Here is a 23,113-nt window from a genome sequence, read left to right on the forward strand (position 1 = left end):
CAGGGAAACAACAGGAAAACCAGAAATGATCAAAGTTGAGATTTAAAGTTATTACATACAGTACCAGCCAGATGTTTGGACACACCTTCTCATTCTACATTGTAGAATAATAGCGAAGACATCAAAACTATGAAATAACACACAGAATCACGTAGTAACCAAAAACGTGTTAAACAAATCAAAATATATTTTACATTTGAGATTCTTCAAAGTAGCCACCCTTTTTCTTGATGACAACGTGGCACACACTGGAATTCTCTCAACCAGCTTCATTCACCTGGAATGCATTTCAATTAACAATTGTACCTTGTTAAAAGTTAATTTGTGGAATTAATTTTCAGCAAAGGAACAACTACTTAAGGACACCAATAATAAAAAGAGACTTGCTTTGGCCAAGAAATACGAGCAATTGACATTAGACCGGTGGTCTGATGAGTCCAAATTTGAGATTTTTGGTTCCAACTGTCTTTGTGAGATGCAGAGTAAGTGAATGGATGATCTCCACATCTATGGTTACCACCATGAAGCATGGAGGAGGAGGTGTGATGATGTGGGGGTGCTTTGCTGGTGACACTGTCTGTGATTTTTTTTTTATTCAAGGCACACTTAACCAGCATGACTACCACAGCATCTGCAGCAATACACCATCCCATCTGGTTTGCGCTTAGTGGGACCATCATTCGTTTTTCAACAGGACAATGACCCAACACAGCTCAGGCAGCCAACAAGTGCTCAGCATATTTGGCAACTACTTCAAGACTGTAGGAAAAGCATTCCAGGTGAAGCTAGATGAGAGAATGCCAAGAGTGTGCAAAGCTGTCATCAAGGCAAGCTACTTTGAAGAATCTAAAATAAAAAAATATTTTTGGATTTGTTTAATTAACACTTTTTTGATTACTACATGAATCCATATGTGTTATTTCATAGATTTGATGTTATTATTATAGTTATAGTTATATATAGTTTTGTCTTCACTATTATTCTAGTGTAGAAAATAATAGAAATGAAGAAAACCCTTGAATGAGTAGGCGTGTCCAAACTTTTGGCTGGTACTGCAAGTAAAGAACAACTTAGTGTTAAGTGTTTCTCATAACCACAACTCATAATGGTTGCTGCCCACTGCAGTACTTGTGATCCAGAGTGGTGCAGCGGTCAAAGGAAATGCATATCAGTGCTAGAGGCGTCACAACAGACCCTGGTTTGATTACGGGCTGCAGCACAACCGGCCGTGATTGGGAGACCCCGTAGTGCGATGCACAATTGGCCCAGCGTCATCAATGTTAGGGTTTGGCTGGGGTAGTCTGTAATTGTAAATAAGATTTTGGTGTTAAATGACTTGTTAAAACAATTGAAATTTAAGTACTCTACATTGCACTAGAAACTATTTGGCTTCTTGAACAGTGTGTGTCTTAATTAACTGCTTTAGTAGGGGATGTAAGCATGAACATCACTGGACATTGGGTTGAAGTGTTTGAAATAATTTGAATAAGGTTGGCATATTTGTGATCTGTAATTAATAAAATGTAAAGAATATAAAAAACAAGGTATCTAACAAATGTGGATTTACAGGCCAAGCAATCATTGACAAGACACCAATATATCTGAAAATGTTTATTATATTATACTATTATAATATTATATTAACTAACTATTATAATATACACTATGATGAACTACAATATCAATTGAACACATGCACTTCAATGTTATATCATTTCATTCAGGAATAAAGATTTTCTCCAACAACATGGAAGTTGTTCCACTCTGTAGGCTACTGCTAATCACATCATGTAGCAGGTCAAATTAGATTTTAACACTCTAGATTTTAACAATCTCTCATAACATTGGAATATCTAATGTGAACCTGTCATGTTAATATTTACAATGTTACCATTGATCACCTGCTAAATTGTTGTTCATCTCTGTCAGAGTAGTCCTACCTAACTGTATGATAAACCATATAACTGAACGTTACAATGTTTTTTCCACTCAATCATCTCTTAATAACGTTTATCATTGGATGTCTTCTCCATGAGGTGTTTCTTGGTGTTCTTCTCCGGCCTGAACAGAATAATAAAGCATTTAGGAACAAATAATAGAAAGAACAACCCAAAGCTAGAGGTGATGATGGCAAAGATCTCCACAGCTACAGTGAACTTCCCAGGAGAGCTGACATAAGCTGGGATAAAGGTGATCCAGACTGCACAGAATATGAGCATGCTGAAGGTGATGAATTTGGCCTCATTGAAGTTATCCGGCAGCTTCCGAGCCAGAAAAGCCAGCACAAAGCACAAGAGAGACAGGAGTCCTATATAGCCCAACACAGCCCAGAAACCAATAGCTGAACCTACATCACACTCTAGAATGATCTTTTCCTTGTAGGTAGTGAGGTTTTTAATGGGGAAGGGAGGGGACAGGACCAACCACAGAGTGCATATCAAAGTCTGGACAAACGTGAAGGACACTACAGTCAATCTCTGCTGTGGAGGACCAAACCATTTCATGACATTACTGCCTGGAAGTGTAGCCCTGAAGGCCATCAACACCACTATTGTTTTCCCCAGAACACAAGAGATGCAGAGGACGAAGGTGATCCCAAACGCTGTGTGACGCAACATACAGGACCACTCAGAGGGCCGGCCAATGAAAGTAAGAGAACACAGAAAACACAGAGTCAAGGAAAAGAGCAGTAGGAAGCTGAGCTCAGAGTTGTTGGCCCTGACGATGGCCGAAGTTCGGTGGCGGTAGAAGACGGTTGCCGTGGCGATGGCCAGACAAGCCCCGCCCACAGAGCAGGTGGTCAGGATGATTCCGAGGACCTCGTGGAAGGACAGGAACTCCACAGGCTTAAGGATACAGAGGTCTCTCTCAGCGTTGGGCCAGTACTCCTCGGGACAGATCACACATTCTGAAGAATCTGAACCGGACAAAACAACAGACATCAAATGTTAATAATAATAGATTCAGGTTTAATTTATTTACAAATACATGTCCCACAATGCTGCACTTTGTTAGTTTACAATAAAGAATTTTGAATTGATGTGCAGCTTACATGAGATAATAAGAACAGGAACATGATTGACAGACACTACCTTTGTAGTGCTGGTAATATGAATAAACCAATACTTAGTAAACCGTGATAGAAATTACTACACAACTGTTCCTATAGTCCTACCTGTGTTATTACTGATCTCTCCCTCTGCACATTGGATACAGTCATAACAGCATACAGGCTTTCCTTTCTGTACAGCCTTACGAGTGCCTGGGGGACAGCTCTCACTGCACACTGACACAGGTACTTGTGTACTGTTCTTTAACCAGGTGATTTCCCTCTCCATGTCAAACCTCTGGTCAGGAGGCAGGGACGCATCATAGCGCCCCACTGTCACAAACTCCATCTTCCCACTCTCCTGTATCTGCCAGTTGACCAGCTCATAGGTGGCCACTGGGTCCCCGTTGGCATCAAAAGACACCTGGTACCCGTTACGAGAGAAGTTCACCCTCCTCAATCTCTCCAGGACCTAGGGTTTGTAAGGGCAAGGGAGAGAGCGAGAGTGGGCAAGAGAGAATGAGAGAGGTGAAGAGAGATGGAGATAAGGGAAGAGAGAAATGAGAGAAGGGATGAGAGAGAAGGAGAGAGGGGAAGGGAGATGGAGAAAGGGGTCGAGAGAGATGGAGTGAGGGGAAGAGGGATGGAGAAATAAATGGATAGAGGGGAAGAGAGAGATGGAGTGAGGGAGAGAGTGAAACAGAACATTCATTTAATGTTTATCAGAAGTGTTACTTCATAACAGGCCGTAATGTCCTTCATACATGTAGTCTAAATAAACATATCAATCAGAACATTATACTATCGTCTTGTCATTCACCTGTGTTGGCTTCACATGGAGGTTTTTGTCACAGTTCACAGTGGAGTTTTCTCTCTCTTCACAAACGATGCTGTGGATGGCGTGTGCTATGGCATAAACAGCTTTATACACCATGTTAGTGACACGCAGCTGGGATGTATCTGTGTAGGGGGCCTGTAGCTGCTGTATATCCTCACTGCCATCACACACCTTCTCTAAAACCCCAACACCTGTAGATGAGGTCCCTACAGACAGACAGACAGACAGACAGACAGACAGACAGACAGACAGACAGACAGGCAGGCAGGCAGGGAGGCAGGCAGGCAGACAGACAGACAGACAGACAGACAGACAGACAGCGAGAAAGAGAGACAGAATAATAGAGATACAAATACATTGATAAATGTATAAATGGACAGATAGATAGATAGATAGATAGATAGGTAGATAGCTAGATAGATACCTATCCTCAGCCTACAGCCAAAGGCTCCCTCCCAGAACTCAGTGAGCAGGGGAGAGTTGGACACCTTCTGTGGGGAGAGGTCCAGGAGGAAGTCCCTAAGACCGGGGATGACGGAGCGTTGGATGCCAAATCCGATGGCCCCGGCACACATTGCAAAGCGCAGCATATCTGGATCAGTGACCCAGGTCTCACTCCCGATCCACTGGCGGGGTGGAGAGGGCAGGCGGTCCAACTCCCTCAGCAGGATCCTCATGTCCCCAATGGCTGCAAATGCAACCACCACCCGTGCTGTGGAGCTGGGGAACATGATTATATCACATGCTTAATATGCTGGTCATGTTTGTCATTCATTGGAATGTCTCAGTGAAGTGAACATGAACATTAGTATTAATCAACACTTTTGACATGCTTAAGATATGCAAATCATGTTGGTCTCACAGATCAGCTTTGGGAGAAGAGGGAAGTTAATAACAATAGTATGTTTTATAAATATGGTCTTGCATTTGTGTGAATGAAAAGTTCACCAGTAATCACGGATCACCTGCGGATCACGTCAGCCACCCGTTGCACTCTGCTGAGTGGGTTGGTACGGTAGAAGGCTTCAGAATACTCCACACAGATTCCCTCCTCTTGTGCTGCCTGAAGGAAAGCCGCCATCCCATTATTACCGTAGTCAGAGTCGGAACGGACCGCCCCAATCCAGGTCCAGCCGAAGTGCCTGATGAGGTGGGCCAGAGCGGCAGCCTGGAACTGATCACTGGGGATGGTTCTGAAGAAGGTTGGATACTGTTTCTTATCACTCAGACACGCACAGGTGGAAAAGTGGCTCACCTTGGTAAAAACAGACAGTCGAAAACATGAGAAAGAACATCATGTCGGCCAAACGAGTCTCAGTTATTGGCTACTTCCTACTTTTTTTGTTTAGCTGTGTGGTATGAGGTTAGGGAGACATTAATAATATTAATGTATTGCTTTTCATTGGGCCAGATTGAAAAGGATACATATTTCTGCCCGTTTCTATCTTGGTCGTTCTATTCATATTGACAATAGTAAAATGAGACATACTGGTGCTGTGAAAAACATGAGTAAAAGGTGTGAAACTAATCCCTGGTCTCCCATAACAACCTAGCCTATGAAAAATAATCCTCAGATCATGTTTAAATGGCTACTGAAGTTCTCCAAACTTTCTCCACAAAATTTCACGCAAAAATGTATATTCCTTAAAGAGAGGAGAATACAGGAAAAGAGGATTTATTTCCTGAAAAAGAGGAGAATATACGGTAGGAATACAGTATATTAAAAGTTGAACTCATTCCTGAAAGAGAGGAGAATATACAGTAGGAATACGGTAAATTACAAGTTTAACTCATTCCTGAAAGAGAGGAGTATGTACAGTAGGAATAAAAGAAGCTGAATGATTTCTTTCCATAGAAGTTTACCTGAGGAATCCCGAAAGGGCCGATGATGCGCAACATGCTGATGGTTGGCGTGGAGCCAGACTCGCCCACGATAGCTGTCACCGTAGCCGACCCCAAGCACTGTTCTCCGGTATCAAACATGGGATCCAGGCCGTTAGCCAGCTGGAAGGCCACTTTCACGGCCATAGGGACCGAGGAGCACGAGTCGTGCACTTGATAACCAAGTTTAACACCCGGTAGAAGTTCCGAACTGTTGTTTATCTCCTCAACTGCGAAGACCATGGCGCGCGAGAAGCGCAACTCACGGGAATCCAAACTGTAAATAGAAGGGAGGTGAGTGAGCACCTCTTGACAAAGTGGTAAACTAGCCTATAGAATATATGGTTATACGAGGGCAAACATCTTAATATCTAGCCAATTTCCACACAAATACCTACACTTTTGTTATCAGTACTTGAGGACATTGTAGTATAGCCTTCATTTTGAAAATGTGACTATTCGTAACAGTAGGTTTTACCTACTCTCTCAGATACAAACACAATTTTTATCTGTCTTTAAGACACTGTTTCTCTGTCTTTAACACACTGTTTATCTGTCTTTAAACACTGTCTCCGTGTCATTAAAACACAATTTATCTGTCTCCCCACACAGCCACAGTCCTGTCCCCTGTTCCCTCTTGCGCTCACTGACCTCCCTGTGCACTGCAGGGGCTCAGGCATGCTGGTGTAGCTGTGATCCACAGTGTGCATGTAGTTGTGGACAGAGAACACACCCCCGATGACAAAGTCCCCGTCCTGGGAGAACGCCGGAGGACGAGGGGTGCCTTGGAGCCTGCATCTGACAGACTCCAGCCCAGAGGCAGAGACAGAGGCAAACGAGAGCAAGGCAAGCCCACCAGCCACCACAGCTAGATGTAGCAGAACCAGACTACAAGCCAGACTTGGATCCAGAGCAGGAGCCGGAGAGAGCCTCATTCCCCTGATGTGTAGAAGGTATGGCGTAATACAGCGCCACACAGACCCACATAGGTCGGGATACCTCTCTTCTCTGGGTTAAATACCCAACGTACCTCGGTGGGGATTCCTCTGGGGGCCACACTGTGGGTATGGCCATGCCATGGAGGGAGGGGCTAGAAGCTGCTCTGCTCACCCAGTCAGGTCCTGCTTCTTTCAGCTATAGAGATGCACCAGCATCAGAACTATGTTGACTGTAATGGTTTAGATAGACATAAATATACATTAGACACACAATAACCATGAGCCTCTCTTATGTGTACTAGTGGTTAGAGTGCTGGACTATTAACCGAAAGGTTGCAAGATCGAATCCCCGTGCTGACAAGGTAAAAATATGTCGTTCTGAACATGGCAGTTAAACCACTGTTCCTAGGCCGTCATTGAAAATATGAATTTGTTCTTAACTGACCTGCCTAGTTAAATAAAGGTAAAATATATATTTATTCCCTTACTGTCTAGTCCTCTTGGCACACTGGCAGTACACAGTATTTCCACTACAGTTTAGTCCATTTTGCACACTGCCAAATGGACTAAACTCTTATATTTCCTCTACAGTCTAGCCCTCTTGGCAAGCTGGCTTCCTTCCATTTCCTATAAAGTCTAGTTCTCTTGGCATGCTGCCTCTACACAGTATTTCCTCTACAGTCTAGTCCTATTGTCACTCTGCCTCTCTTATAGTTCCACTACAATCTAGTCCCCTTGACAAGCAGGCACAACACAGTATTTCCCCCACAGTCTTGTCCTCTTGGCTCTACACAGTACTTCTCCTACAGTTTAGTCCTCTTGGCTTGCTGCCTCTCTTAAATGTCCTACATAAGGGACGCAAATGGCATTTGCTGTATGAATGATGATGATCTCCATATTGCAAATGTACTGTCCCTTACTAGACGTCCCCGAATGTTTTTGAAAATACGCTAACGGCCTTAGGCCGTGCCTCAGGGCAGATCTTCCGGGAAGTCATCAAATGAAGTTTCTCTGACATTTATTTTCCATTTTACAAAATGTTGACATTTTGGTCATTTTTCAGCTGTTCCTGAAAATTACACCAGATGGCGACTGGCTGCTTATTGCAAATGTACAAAACTGCATCAAAATGACATGGCCATTTCTCCTAAACGGAAAAGACTTCGAAGACAAAACTCAGTTGGCACGGGTTTGGCCAAATGGGCTGTTAGCCCAGACACAAGATGGCGTCGAGGCCTCAGTGCTTTTTGAGTTAAGGTCCATTTTCTGGGATTAACCTCTCTGGCACCAGTGGGATGGTAGGCGTCCCACCTCGACAACAGCCAGTGAAATTGCAGGGCGCCAAATTCAAAACAACAGACATCCCATAATTAAAATTCCTCAAACATAAAAGTATTATAAACCCTTTTAAAGATAAACTTCTTGTAAATCCAACCACAGTGTCCAATTTCAAAAAGGCTTTACGGCGAAAGCACACCACGCGATTATCTTAGGTCAGCGCCTAGTCACAGAAAACCATACAGCCATTTTCCAGCTAAGGAGATGGCTCACAAAAGTCAGAAATAAAAATTAAATTAATCACTAACCTTTGATGATTTTCATCAGATGGCACTCACAGGACTTGAAAATGGATGAAAAATACAGGTTTTATACATAGGATTGTAGATAAACGTCTTGTTAACCTTTTTGGGATACGGGGCAGCATTTTCACTTTTGGATGAATAGCGTGCCCAGAGTGAACTGCCTCCTACTCTGTCCCAGATTCTAATATATGCATATTATTATCAGTATTGGATAGAAATCACTCTGAAGATTCTAAAACGGTTTGAATGATGTCTGTGATTATAACGGAACTCATATGGCAGAAGAAAACCTGAGAAAATCCAACCAGGAAGTGAGAAATTTGAGCTTTGTAGTTTTTCAACTCAGCACACATTGAAGATACAGGGTGATATTAGTTATGTTTCACTTCCCAAGGCTTCCACTAGATGTCAATAGTATTTAGAAACCTGTTTTGAGGATTCTACTCTAAAGGTGGGGCTCATAATGGCTCTTTGAGTGAGTGGTCTGGCAAACGACCTAACAAAAGAAGATATTTGGACATAACTGATGGACATTATCGAACAAATCAAACATTTATGGGGGAACTGGGATTCCTGGGAGTGCATTCTGATGAAGATCATCAAAGGTAAGTTAATATTTAAAATGCTATTTCTGAGTAATGTTGACTACCCAATATGCAGGGTATCTTTTTGGCTGCTTTGTTGTCTAAAGGCTTTACTCAGATTATTGCATGGTTTGCTTTCTCCGTAAAGTTAAAAAACAAATCTGACACAGCGGTTGCATTAAGGAGAAGTTTATCTAAAGTTCCATGTATAATAGTTGCATCTTTATCAATGTTTATTATGAGTATTTCTGTAAATTGATGTGGCTCTCAGCAGTATCACCGGATGTTTTAGAACTACTGAACGTAACGCGCCAATGTAAACTCAGATTTTTTTATATGAATATGAGCTTTATCAAACAAAACATGTATTGTGTAACATGAAGTCCTATGAGTGTCATCTGATGAAGATCATCAAAGGTTAGTCATTAATTTTGTCTCTATTTCTGCTTTTTGTGACTCCTCTCTTTGGCTGGAAAAAATGGCTGTGTTTTTCTGTGGCTTGGTGGTGACCTAACATAATCGTTTGTGGTGCTTTCGCTATAAATCCTTTTTGAAATCAGACACTGTGGATTAATGAGAGTTTTATCTTTAAAATGGTGTAAAATACTTGTATGCTTGAGGTACTTTAATTATGAGATTTTTGTTGTATTGAATTTGGCGGCAAGCACTTTCACTGACTGTTGCGGGGAGGTTCAGCTAGCAGAACACCAGTCCTAGACAGGTTAATCCAGCCGCTGTGTCAGATTTCAAAAAGGCTTTACGGCAAAAGCACACCATGCGATTATGTTAGGTCAGCACCTAGCCACCGAAAACCATACAGCCATTTTCCAACCAAGGAGAGGTGTCACAAAAGTCAGAAATAGCGTTAAAATTAATCACTTACCTTTGATGATCTTCATCTGGTGGCACACCCAGGTCTCCATGTTAGACAATAAATGTTTGTTTTGTTCGATAATGTCCCTATTTATGTCCAAAAACCATCTGTTTTGTGCGTTTAGTTCAGTAATTCAAAGGCACAATGCGCGCTCTCAACATCCAGACGAAAAGTTTAAAAAAATACAAAAAAAGAAACATGTGAAGCGATGTTTAAAATCAATCGTCAGGTTGTTTTTGTCATAAATAATCAATAATATTTCAACCGGACAAAAGCTTTGTCAATAGAAAAGGAGAAACAAGAAAGGCACACTGGACTCTTGTCTGGAAATGTCCACTATCCACTCATTGAAAGTGCTGTATCTCCCTCATTTGTCAGAGTAAAAGCCTGAAACAATGCCTAAATTCTAGCCACATGTAGAGGAAGCCAAAGAGATGGTGAACTGTGTCCTAAGTATTTGTATAGTGGATAGGCTTTCAATGGAAAAACACCCGACCCAAAATAATAGTACTTCCTGGATGGATTTTCCTTAGGTTTTCGCCTGCCATATCAGTTCTGTTATATTCACAGACATTATTGTAACAGTTTTGGGAAAAGTAGAGTGTTCTCTATCCAAATCTACTAATTACAGTGGGGCAAAAATGTATTTAGTCAGCCACCAATTGTGCAAGTTCTCCCACTTAAAAAGATGAGAGAGGCCTGTAATTTTCAACATAGGTACACTTCAACTATGACAGACAAAATGAGAAAAAAAATCTAGAAAATCACATTGTAGGATTTTTTATGAATTTATTTGCAAATTATGGTTAGCCACATGTAGAGGAAGCCAAAGAGATGGTGAACTGTGTCCTAAGTATTTGTATAGTGGATAGGCTTTCAATGGAAAAACACCCGACCCAAAATAATAGTACTTCCTGGATGGATTTTCCTTAGGTTTTCGCCTGCCATATCAGTTCTGTTATATTCACAGACATTATTGTAACAGTTTTGGGAAAAGTAGAGTGTTCTCTATCCAAATCTACTAATTACAGTGGGGCAAAAATGTATTTAGTCAGCCACCAATTGTGCAAGTTCTCCCACTTAAAAAGATGAGAGAGGCCTGTAATTTTCAACATAGGTACACTTCAACTATGACAGACAAAATGAGAAAAAAAATCTAGAAAATCACATTGTAGGATTTTTTATGAATTTATTTGCAAATTATGGTTAGCCACATGTAGAGGAAGCCAAAGAGATGGTGAACTGTGTCCTAAGTATTTGTATAGTGGATAGGCTTTCAATGGAAAAACACCCGACCCAAAATAATAGTACTTCCTGGATGGATTTTCCTTAGGTTTTCGCCTGCCATATCAGTTCTGTTATATTCACAGACATTATTGTAACAGTTTTGGGAAAAGTAGAGTGTTCTCTATCCAAATCTACTAATTACAGTGGGGCAAAAATGTATTTAGTCAGCCACCAATTGTGCAAGTTCTCCCACTTAAAAAGATGAGAGAGGCCTGTAATTTTCAACATAGGTACACTTCAACTATGACAGACAAAATGAGAAAAAAAATCCAGAAAATCACATTGTAGGATTTTTTATGAATTTATTTGCAAATTATGGTGTATCACTTTGGTGTCAGAATGAATTCTTATTGACTGATGGACTTTGACTTGCTGGCTGACTTTGTGCATTTGCAATAAGTTTAAACAGTGATTAACCATCACCAAATTGACAGACTGAAATCAACTCCAACGAGCGATGGAGAGGAACCACTATCATTGCATTTTCATCCCGAGTTCAACAGGCCAGTAAATTGGGAATTTCTGCTGTATATTAGATCATGTCAAATGTGTGAGGTTAAATGCCTATTGAAAGACATTGCAAATGGACAGTACATTTCCAATGTTTTTAATGAGGAATTTATGAAAAAGGATACTGCACACTTCTCTTGATAGTATCACTGAACTTTCATACCTTAAGGGAACATTTTGACATTTGCCATATGGTTAGTGAGAAAGACCACATTGCAAATGTACGGTCCCTTACTAGACGTCCGAAAACGTTTGTAAAATTCGCCGATGGCATCGGGCCGTGCAGCAGGGCCGGATCTTCCAGGAAGTCATCAAACGAACTCTCTCGGACATTCGGTTTCCGTTTGATAAAATAATCCCACAAGAGGGCGAATGGAATCATATTGCAAATGTACAAAACATCACGAATCACGACGTGGCCTTATCTCCTAAATGGAAAATATTTTGAAGCCGAAACTTGGTGAACATAGGTTTGGCATAATGGGCAGTTGGCCCCAAACAAGAGAGCGTCTAGGCCTCAACGGTTTTAAAGGTCCGAAATGAAAATAGAGCAATAATTTTTCCACTTCACGTCAAAGTAAAGGAACCTCCGGTGTCAATAAAAAAAGAACCAGCCATTTATCCATCGTCATTTAAGAGAAATCGTACAATGTCAAATTGGTGATGTTCAAAAGTCGATTTTTTTTAAACAGTTACAGATCCAGTTGCAGCGTGTTCATACGAATCTTTTTAAAGTGTGCTTCGGAGCTCTGCGAGATTTCTGTGATTTTCTGAAATATCACACACTCACTAAACCCTCCAGAAATAAGTAAGTTCTTAACAAAAATACTTAATAGCCTACCCCAAGGAGGATATGTGTTCTACACAAAATTCAAAAGAATTTCGAAAAACGGTCCAGAAAGGACTTTTTTAACCTCTTGATGTTAGGGGGGCAGTATTTTTGGAAAAAAAAACGTTCCCGTTTTAAACAGGATATTTTGTCACGAAAATATGCTGGAATATGCATATAATTGACAGCTTTGGATAGAAAACACTCTAACGTTTCCAAAACTGTAAAGATATTGTCTGTAAGTATAACAGAACTGATGTTGCAGGCGAAAACCTGAGAAAAATCCAATCCGGAAGTGCCCCAGGTTTTGAAAGCGCTGCGTTCCAATGACTCCCTATATGGCTGTGAATACCATCAACGAGCTTACGCTTTCTATGTATTCCCCAAGGTGTCTACAGCATTGTGACGTAGTTTTACGCATTTCTGTTGAAGAATAGCCGTATGGGGGCATATTGTGTAAGTGGTCACATGGTGGCTCCGAGAGAGATTCTCGCGTAAAGTGCAGAGGTAGCCATTACTCCAATCCGTCCTAGAGAAAAAGGAATTGTCCCGACGGATATATTATCAAATAGATATTAGAAAAACACCTTGAGGATGAATTCTAAACAACGTTTGCCATGTTTCTGTTGATATTATGGAGCTAATTTGGAATATTTTTCGGCGTTGTGGTGACCGCAATTTCCGGGCGATTTCTCAGCCAAACGTGAAGAACAAACGGAGCTATTTCGCCTACAAAAATAATATTTTGGGAAAAAATGTCTACCTGGGAGTCTCGTGAGTGAAAACATCCGAAGTTCATCAAAGGTAAACAATTTAATTTGAGTGCTTTTCTGATTTCCATGACAAGTTTGCCTGCTGCTAGCATTTGGACATTTCTTATGCCATTTGGACATGGTTCACTAAGTTTTGGGTTCGGAAACTGACTTCCTATGATCATATGATCATTTAAATGTTGATGCTATGGCATCAACACTTAAATTGCTGGATGCTACTTATCATTGCGCACTTAGGTTTATTACAGGAGCTAGCTACAGAACTGACCACTGTGTTTTATATCAAAATGTGGGTTGGACTTCGCTGTCCATGAGACGACAACAACATGCTCTTGTGTTTGTCTATAAAGCACTTCTGAATAAGCTACCTTCTTATTTATCATCACTCATCAATATTAGAATTATAATTCCTAAAACCAGGTCTCAAGCATGGATTGCACTTGAGGCCCATGCGATTTCCACAGAGTTGGGTATGGCTGCCTTCTCCTGTTAAGCTCCTTGCCTATGGAATAACCTGCAGACTAAACTTAAACTTGAGACTCTTGTCCCCCTTGCCAATTTTAAATATTTATTGGAGGATTTTTATTTTTTAATTGCTTGTAACTGTTTTTGGTAATGCAAGTTCTTGTGCTGTTAGGGGAATAACCTATGTGTAAATGTAATCTGTTGCTGTATTTTCTTGTGTTATCTGTGATCGTTTTGTTTGTCCTGATTTGGTACTTTCAATACTTATGTATGGCATTTGGATATTTCTTATGACATTTGGCCATGCTTCACTGACTTTTGACTTCCTGTCGTCATATATTGCAAATGGACAAAACATCGGCCTTATGGACAAACTCAATAAAAAAGACAAAGTTATGTTCATATGCATTACTGACATTTTTTTGTATTTTTTCCAAAAAATAGGCCAGAAAGCAATTTTGTAGAGGGATATGTATTTTAGAAAAAAATAATAATATTCAAAATTTGTCCCTTGGGTCTTGACTTTATGTCCATTTGCAATATGAAAATTTACAGTGGCGTTCTAGCCATCTTTGGGATTTTGCTGTAGGACACTTGACATTTGCCAAATGCCACTTGCCATAAGCTTTGAATGAACTGCCATCCATTTGAGTGGTATTTGCGATCATGTATATGTTTCGCCCAATGGCAAATTGTTGCCATTCATTTTTTTTCATTTCATGGGGGTATTCCCTTCCCACTATAATCTAGTCCTCTTTGCATGCAGGCACTACACAGTAATTCCTCTGCAGTCTAGTCTCCTTCGCAAGCTGGCTCTTCACGGTGTTTCCCCTACAGTCTAGTCTTCCTGGCAAGCTTCCTCTCTTTTATTTCCCCTACGGTCTAGTCCTCTTGGTAAGCTGGCTCTCATACATTTCCAACAATCAAGTCCTCTTGTTCAGGCTCAACACGGTAATTCCCCTTCAGCCAAGACCGCTTTGCATTTTGCCACACTTATGTTTCCTCTACAGCCTAGTCCTCTTGGCACGCTGGCAGCACACAGTATCTATTCTAAAGTCTAGTCCTCTTGGTAGGCTTCCTCTCTTATATTTCCCCTACAGTATAGTAATCTTGGAACACTGGCAGCACACAGTATTTATTCTAAAGTCTAGTCCTCTTGGTACGCTTCATCTCTTATATTTCACCTACAGTCTAGTCCTCTTGCTAAGCTTCCTCTCTTATATTTCCCCTACAGTCTAGTCCTCTTGGTAAGCTTCCTCTCTTATATTTCCCCTACAGTCGAGTCCTCTTGGCACGTTGCCTCACAGTTGAAGTTGGAATTTTACATTCACCTTAGCAAAATATATTTAAACTCAGTTTTTCAAAATTCCTGACATTTAATACAAAATTCACTGTGCTAGGTCAGTTAGGATCACCACTTTATTTTAAGAATGTAAAAAGTCAGAATAATAGCAGAGAAAATTATTTCTTTCAGCTTTTATTTCTTTCATCACATTCCCAGTGGGTCAGAAGTTGTAGCATTGCCTCAAATGGTTTAACTTGCATCAAACATTTTGTGTAGCTTTCCACAAGCTTTCCCAATAAGTTGGGTGAATTTTGGCCCATTCCTCCTGACAGAGCTGGTGTAACTGAGTCAGGTTAGTAGGCCTCCTTGCTCGCACACGCTTTTTCAGTTCTGCCCACAGATTTTTGATTGCATTGAGGTCAGGGCTTTGTGGTGGCCACTCCAATACCTTGACTTTGGAAGACCCATATCCGACCAAGCTTTAACTTCCTGACTGATGTCTTGAGATGTTGCTTCAATATATCCACATAATTTCCTCTCCTCGTGATGCCATCTAATTTCTGAAATGCACCAGTCCCTCCTGCAGCAATACAACCCCACAACATGATGCTTCCATCCCTGTGCTTCACGGTTGGAATGGTGTTCTTCGGCTTGCAAGCCCCCCCCCCCCCTTTCTCCTCCAAACATAATGATGTTTGTCCCCATGTGCAGTTGCAAACCGTAGTCTGGCATTTTTATGGCGTTTTTGGAGCAGTGGCCTCTTCTTTGCTGAGCGGCCTTACAGGTTATGTCAATATAGGACTTGTTTTACTGTGGATACAGATACTTTCGTACCTGTTTCCTCCAGCATCTTCACAAGGTCCTTTGCTGTTGTTCTGGGATTGATTTGCTCTTTTCGCACCAAACTATGTTAATCTCTAGGAGACAGAACGCGTTTTATTCCTGAGCGGTATGACGCCTGAGTGGTCCCATGGTGTTTATACTTGCATACTATTGTTTGTACAGATGAACGTGGTACCTTCAGGCGTTTGGAAATTGCTCCTAAGGATGAACCAGACTTGTGGAGGTCTACAATTATTTTTGTTAGGTCTTGGCTGATTTCATTAGATTTTCCCATGATGTCAAGCAAGGAGGCACTGAGTTTGAAGGTAGGCCTTGAAATACATCCACAGGTACACCTCCAATTGAATCAAATGATGTTAATCAGCCTATTAGAAGCTTCTAAAGCCATGAAATAATTTTCTGGAATTTTCCAAGCTATTTAAAGGCACAGTCAACTTAGTGTATGAAAACTTCTGACCCATTGGAATTGTGATACAATGAATTATAAGTGAAATAATCTGTGTGTAAACAATTGTTGGAAAAATTACTTGTGTCATGCACAAAGTAGATGTCCTAAAATACTTGCCAAAACTATAATTTGTTAACAAGAAATGCGTGGAGTTGTTGAAAAATTTGTTTTAATGACTCCAACTTAAGTGTATGTAAACTTCCGACTTCAACTGTATCTGAAAATGTTTATTATATTATTATAATACATAATATGATGAATTACAATAGCGATTGAACACATGCACTTCAATGTTATATCAATTCATATATGAATAATGCTATTCTCCAACAACATGGAAGTGGTTCCACTCTGTAGGCTACTGCTAATCACATAATTTAGCATGTCAAATTGGATTTTAACACTCTAGATTTGAACATTCTCTCATAACATTGGAATATCTAAAGTGAACCTGTGTCCTGTTACCAGTTACAATGTTACCAATGTTACCTGCTAATTTGTTGGTAATCTCTGTCAGAGTAGTCCTCCCTAACTGTATGATAAACCATATAACTGATCGTTACAATGTTTGTTCCCCTCAATCATTTCTTAATAATGTATATCATTGGATGTCTTCTCCATGAGGTGTTTCTTGGTGTTCTTCTCCGGCCTGAACAGAATAATAAAGCATTTAGGAACAAATAATAGAAAGAACAACCCAAAGCTAGAGGTGATGATGGCAAAGATCTCCACAGCTACAGTGAACTTCCCAGGAGAGCTAACATAAGCTGGGATAAAGGTGATCCAGACTGCACAGAATATGAGCATGCTGAAGGTGATGAATTTGGCCTCATTGAAGTTATCAGGCAGCTTCCGAGCCAGAAAAGCCAGCACAAAGCACAAGAGAGACAGGAGTCCTATATAGCCCAACACAGCCCAGAAACCAATAGCTGAACCCACATCACACACAAGAATGATCTTTTCCTTGTAGATAGTGAGGTTTTTAATGGGGAAGGGAGGGGAAAGGACCAACCACAGAGTGCATATCAAAGCCTGGACAAACGTGAATGACACTACAGTCAATCTCTGCTGTGGAGGACCAAACCATTTCATGACATTACTGCCTGGAAGCGTAGCCCTGAAGGCCATCAACACCACTATTGTTTTCCCCAGAACACAAGAGATGCAGAGGACGAAGGTGATCCCAAACGCTGTGTGACGCAGCATACAGGACCAGTCAGAGGGCCGGCCAATGAAAGTAAGAGAACACAGAAAACACAGAGTCAAGGAGAAGAGCAGCAGGAAGCTCAGCTCAGAGTTGTTGGCCCTGACGATGGCCGAAGTTCGATGGTGGTAGAAGACTGTTGCCGTGGCGATGGCAAGACTAGCCCCGCCTACAGAGCAGGCGGTCAGGATGATTCCGAGGACCTCGTGGAAGGACAGGAACTCCACAGGCTTAAGGATACAGCGGTCTCTCTCAGCGTTGGGCCAGTACTCTCCGGGACAGATCAGACAGTCTGAAGAATCTGACCAGGACAAAACAACAGACATCAAATGTTAATAATAATAGATTCAGGTTTTATTTATTTACAAAGACATGTCCCACAATGCTGCACTTTGTCAATTTACAATAAAGAATGTTGAATTAATGTGCAGCTTACATGAGATAATAAGAACAGGAACATATGAATAAACCAATACTTAGTAAACCGTGACAGAAATTACTACACAACTGTTCCTATAGTCCTACCTGTGTTATTACTGATCTCTCCCTCTGCACATTGGATACAGTCATAACAGCATACAGGCTTTCCTTTCTGTACAGCCTTACGTGTCCCTGGGGGACAGCTCTCACTGCACACTGACACAGGTACTTGTGAACTGTTCTTTACCCAGGTGATTTCCCTTTCCATGTCAAACCTCTGGTCAGGAGGCAGGGACACATCATAGCGCCCCACTGTCACAAACTCCATCTTCCCACCCTCCCGTATCTGCCAGTTAACCAGCTCATAGGTGGCCACTGGGTCCCCGTTGGCATCGAAAGACACCTGGTACCCGTTACGAGAGAAGTTCACCCTCCTCAATCTCTCCAGGACCTGGGGGTTGGAAGGGCATGGGAGAGAGTGGACGGGAGAGATGGAGAGGTGAGAAGAGAGATGGTCAGAAGGGAAGAGAGAGATGGAGTGAGGGAGAGAGAGCAACAGAACATTAATTCACCTCATATATTTATCAGATGCAGTACTTCAGAAGAAGTTGTAAAGTATAATGAGAACTCCTAGGCCTTCATACACGTAGTCTAAATAAACATATCAATCAGGACATTATACTATCGTCCTGTCATTCACCTGTGTTGGCTTCACATTGAGGTTTTTGTCACAGTTCACAGTGGAGTTTTCACTCTCTTCACAAACGATGCTGTGGATGGCGTGTGCTATGGCATAAACAGCTTTATACACCATGTTAGTGACACGCAGCTGGGATGTATCTGTGTAGGGGGTCTGTAGCTGCTGTATATCCTCACTGCCATCACACACCTTCTCCTCAACCCCAACACCTGTAGAGGTCCCTACAGACAGACAGACAGACAGACAGACAGACAGAGACAGACAGAGACAGACAGAGACAAAGACAGAGACAGACAGACAAACAGACAGACAGACAGACAGACAGACAGACAGAGACAGACAGAGACAGACAGAGACAGACAGACACAGACAGAGACAGACAGAGAGACACAGACAGACAGACACAGACAGACAGACAGACAGACAGAGACAGACAGACAGACAGACAGACAGACAGACAGACAGACAGACAGACAGACAGACAGACAGACAGAGACAGACAGACAGAGACAGACAGAGACAGACAGACAGACAGACAGACAGACAGACAGACAGAGACAGACAGAGACAGACAGAGACAGACAGACAGACAGAGACAGACAGAGACAGACAGAGACAGACAGAGACAGACAGACAGACACAGACAGACAGACACAGACAGACAGACAGACAGACAGACAGACACAGACAGACAGACACAGACAGACAGACAGACAGACAGACAGAGACAGACAGACAGACACAGACACAGACAGACAGAGACAGACAGACAGACTGACAGACAGACAGACAGACAGACAGACAGACAGACAGACAGACAGACAGACAGACAGACAGACAGACAGACAGACAGACAGACAGACAGACAGATAGATAGATAGATAGATAGTTTTGATAGATAGACAGATAGACAGATAGACAGATAGATAGATACCTGTCCCCAGCCTACAGCCAAAGGCTCCCTCCCAGAACTCAGTGAGCATGGGAGAGTTGGACACCTTCTGTGGGGAGAGGTCCAGGAGGAAGTCCTTAAGACCGGGGATGACAGAGCGTTGGATGCCAAATCCGATGGCCCCGGCACACAGACTGAAGCGCAGCATATCTGGGTCAGTGACCCAGGACTCAGTCCCGATCCACTGACGGGGTGGAGAGGGCAGGCGTTCCATCTCCTTCAGCAGGATCTTCATTTCCCCAATGGCTGTGAATGCAACCACCACCCGTGCTGTGGAGCTGGGGAACATGATTATATAATATGCTTAATATGCTGGTCATGTTTGTTCATTCATTGGAATGTCTCAGTGAAGTGAACATGAACATTAGTTTTAATCAACACTTTTGACATTCTTAAGATATGCAAATCATGTTGGTTTCACAGATCAGCTTCGGGAAAAGAGAGAAATTAATAACAATAGTATTTTTTTTAAATATGGTCTTGCATTTGTGTGAATGAAAAGTTCACAAGTAATCACGGATCACCTGCGGATCACGTCAGCCACCCGTTGCACTCTGCTGAGTGGGTTGCTACGGGAGAAGGCTTCAGAATACTCCACACAGATACCTTCCTCTTGTGCTGCCTGTAGGAAAGCCGCCATCCCGTTATTACCGTAGTCAGAGTCGGAACGGACCGCCCCAATCCAGGTCCAGCCGAAGTGCCTGATGAGGTGGGCCAGAGCGGCAGCCTGGAACTGATCACTGGGGATAGTTCTGAAGAAGGTTGGATACTGTTTCTTATCACTCAGACACGCACAGGTGGAAAAGTGGCTCACCTTGGTAAAAACAGACAGTCGAAAACATGAGAAAGAACATCATGTCGGCCAAACAAGTTTTAGTTATTGGCTATTTCCTACTTTTTTTGTTTAGCTGTGTGGTATGAGGTTAGCGAGACATTAATAATATTAATGTATTGTTTTTCATTGGGCCAGATTGAAAAGGATACATATTTCTACCCGTTTCTATCTTGGTCGTTCTATTCATATTGACAATAGTAAAATAAGACATACCGGTGCTGTGAAAAACATGAGTAAAAGGTGTGAAACTAATCCCTGGTCTCCCATAACAACCTAGCCTATGAATGATAGTCCTCAGATCATGTTCTAATGCCACAAGATGTTCTCCAGAGTCCTTGTCCTCAGTCTATGTTCACATGCATTTCTCTACATAATTTCACACTGAAATGTATATTCCTGAAAGAGAGGAGAATACAGTTGGAATACGGTAAATTAATAAAAGTAGAACTCATTCCTGAAAGAGAGGAGAATATAAAGTAGGAATACAATAAGTTTAAAAGAAGCTGAATTATTTCTGTCCACAGGAGTTTACCTGAGGAATGCCGAAAGGGCCGATGATGCGCAACATGCTGATGGTTCGCGTGGAGCCAGACTCGCCCACGATAGCTGTCACCGTAGGCGACCCCGAGCACTGTTCTCCGGTATCAAACATTGGGTCCAGGCCGTTAGCCAGTTGGAAGGCCACATTCATGGCCATGGGGACCGAGGTGCACGAGTCGTGCACTTGATAACCGAGTGTGACACCAGGTAGAAGGTCTGAACTGTTGTTTATCTCCTCAACTGCAAAGACCATGGCGCGCGAGAAGCGCAACTCACGAGTAGCCAAACTGTAAATAGAAGGTAGGTGAGTGAGAACTTCTTGACTAAATGGTAAACTAGCCGATAGAATATATGGTTATACGAGGGCAAACATCTTCATATCTAGCCTTATTTTCCACATTGTTTACATACCTACACTTTTGATTTCGGTAATTGAGGACATTGTAGTATAGCTGTCACGGGGACTAGGTGGGTGAAGGAATCAGACAGAGAGTTCCACTGGGGTAAAGTGCTCTTTCCTTCGGCACACAAAATGATAAGCCCAACAATACAGGGCGCGGACATACAACGTGACAACCCAAAAAACACAGGGTGCCAAGTTAAGAAAATAAATCCACCACACGTAACATAAAGACAATCTTGCAGAAAACAAGGGCGGGTCCACCTACTAAATATAGGGAAGCTCATCAAACCAAACAACAGAAACACAGGTGAAACTAATAAGACAAAACAAACAGACAAACGAAAAAGGGATCGGTGGTGGGCTAGTAGGATGGTGGCCTGAACAAGCAGGGGAGCCAACTTCGGTGGAAGTCCTGACAATAGCCTTCATTTGAAAATGTGACACTTTGTAACAGTTGGCTTTATCTACTCTCTCAGATACAAACACACTTTTTATCTGTCTTAAAAACACTGTTTATCTGTCTTTAAAACACTGTTTACCTGTCTTTAAACACACTGTATCGCTGTCTTTAAACATACTGTTTATCTGTCTTTAAACACTGTCTCCATGTCTTTAAAACACAATTTATCTGTCTCCCCACACAGCCACAGTCCTGTCCCCTGTTCCCTCTTGCGCTCACTTACCTCCCTGTGCACTGCAGGGGCTCAGGCAGGCTGGTGTAGCTGTGATCCACAGTGTGCATGTAGTTGTGGATGGAGAAAACACCCCCGATGACAAAGTCCCCGTCCTGGGAGAACGCCGGAGGACGAGGGGTGCCTTGGAGCCAGCATCTGACAGACTCCAGCCCAGAGGCAGAGGCAGACGAGAGCAAGGCAAACCCACCAGCCACCACAGCTAGATGTAGCAGAACCAGACTACCAGCCAGACTTGGATCCAGAGCAGGAGCCGGAGAGAGCCTCATTCCCCTGATGTGTAGAAGGTATGGCGTAATACAGCGCCACACAGACCCACATAGGTCGGGATACCTCTCTTCTCTGGGTTAAATACCCAATGTACCTCTGTGGGGATTCCTCTGGGGGCCACACTGTGGGTATGGCCATGCCAAGGAGGGAGGGGCTAGAAGCTGCTCTGCTCACCCAGTCAGGTCCTGCTTCTTTCAGCTATAGAGATGCACCAGCATCAGATCTACGTTGACTGTAATGGTTTAGATAGACATAAACATACGTTAGACACACAATAACCATGAGCCTCTCTTATGCGTCCTAGTGGTTAGAGTGCTGGACTATTAACCGAAAGGTTGCAAGGTCGAATCCCCGTGCTGACAATAATCTGTCGTTCTGTCGTTCTGAACATGGCAGTTAAACCACTGTTCCTAGGCCGTCATTGAAAATATGAATTTGTTCTTAACTGACCTGCCTAGTTAAATAAAGGTAAAATATATATTTATTCCCTTACTGTCTAGTCCTCTTGGCACACTGGCAGTACACAGTATTTCCCCTACAGTTTAGTCCATTTTGCACACTGCCAAATGGACTAAACTCTTATATTTCCTTTACAGTCTAGCCCTCTTGGCAAGCTGGCTTCCTTCCATTTCCTATAAAGTCTAGATCTCTTGGCATGCTGCCTCTACACAGTATTTCCTCTACAGTCTAGTCCTATTGTCATTCTGCCTCTCTTATAGTTCCACTACAATCTAGTCCCCTTGACAAGCAGGCACAACACAGTATTTCCCCCACAGTCTCGTCCTCTTGGCTCTACACAGTACTTCTCCTACAGTTTAGTCCTCTTGGCTTGCTGCCTCTCTTAAATTTCCTACATAAGGGACGCAAATGGCATTTGCTGTAGGAATGATGATGATCTCCATATTGCAAA

At 42.2% G+C, this 23,113-nt stretch overlaps 2 protein-coding genes across 2 annotated transcripts; both read right to left on the reverse strand.

The window, feature by feature from the left end:
• Positions 1–2,000: 2,000 nt before the first annotated feature.
• Positions 2,001–6,703, reverse strand: LOC139382298 (extracellular calcium-sensing receptor-like). The gene is made up of 7 exons (XM_071126186.1): positions 6,420–6,703; positions 5,751–6,045; positions 4,853–5,142; positions 4,327–4,607; positions 3,870–4,078; positions 3,176–3,521; positions 2,001–2,917 (listed from the first exon to the last, which is right to left on the reverse strand). The coding sequence occupies exons 1-7, from the start codon at positions 6,701–6,703 to the stop codon at positions 2,001–2,003; spliced, it is 2,622 nt and encodes an 873-aa protein (XP_070982287.1).
• A 10,072-nt stretch (positions 6,704–16,775) lies between these two features.
• Positions 16,776–22,202, reverse strand: LOC139382296 (extracellular calcium-sensing receptor-like). Its single transcript, XM_071126184.1, has 7 exons — positions 21,925–22,202; positions 20,831–21,125; positions 19,988–20,277; positions 19,461–19,741; positions 18,512–18,720; positions 17,917–18,262; positions 16,776–17,692 (listed from the first exon to the last, which is right to left on the reverse strand). The coding sequence occupies exons 1-7, from the start codon at positions 22,200–22,202 to the stop codon at positions 16,776–16,778; spliced, it is 2,616 nt and encodes an 871-aa protein (XP_070982285.1).
• Positions 22,203–23,113: the final 911 nt, after the last annotated feature.

The sequence above is a fragment of the Oncorhynchus clarkii genome, chromosome 24, assembly GCF_045791955.1.
Source record: "Oncorhynchus clarkii lewisi isolate Uvic-CL-2024 chromosome 24, UVic_Ocla_1.0, whole genome shotgun sequence".
Taxonomy (NCBI): domain Eukaryota; kingdom Metazoa; phylum Chordata; class Actinopteri; order Salmoniformes; family Salmonidae; genus Oncorhynchus; species Oncorhynchus clarkii.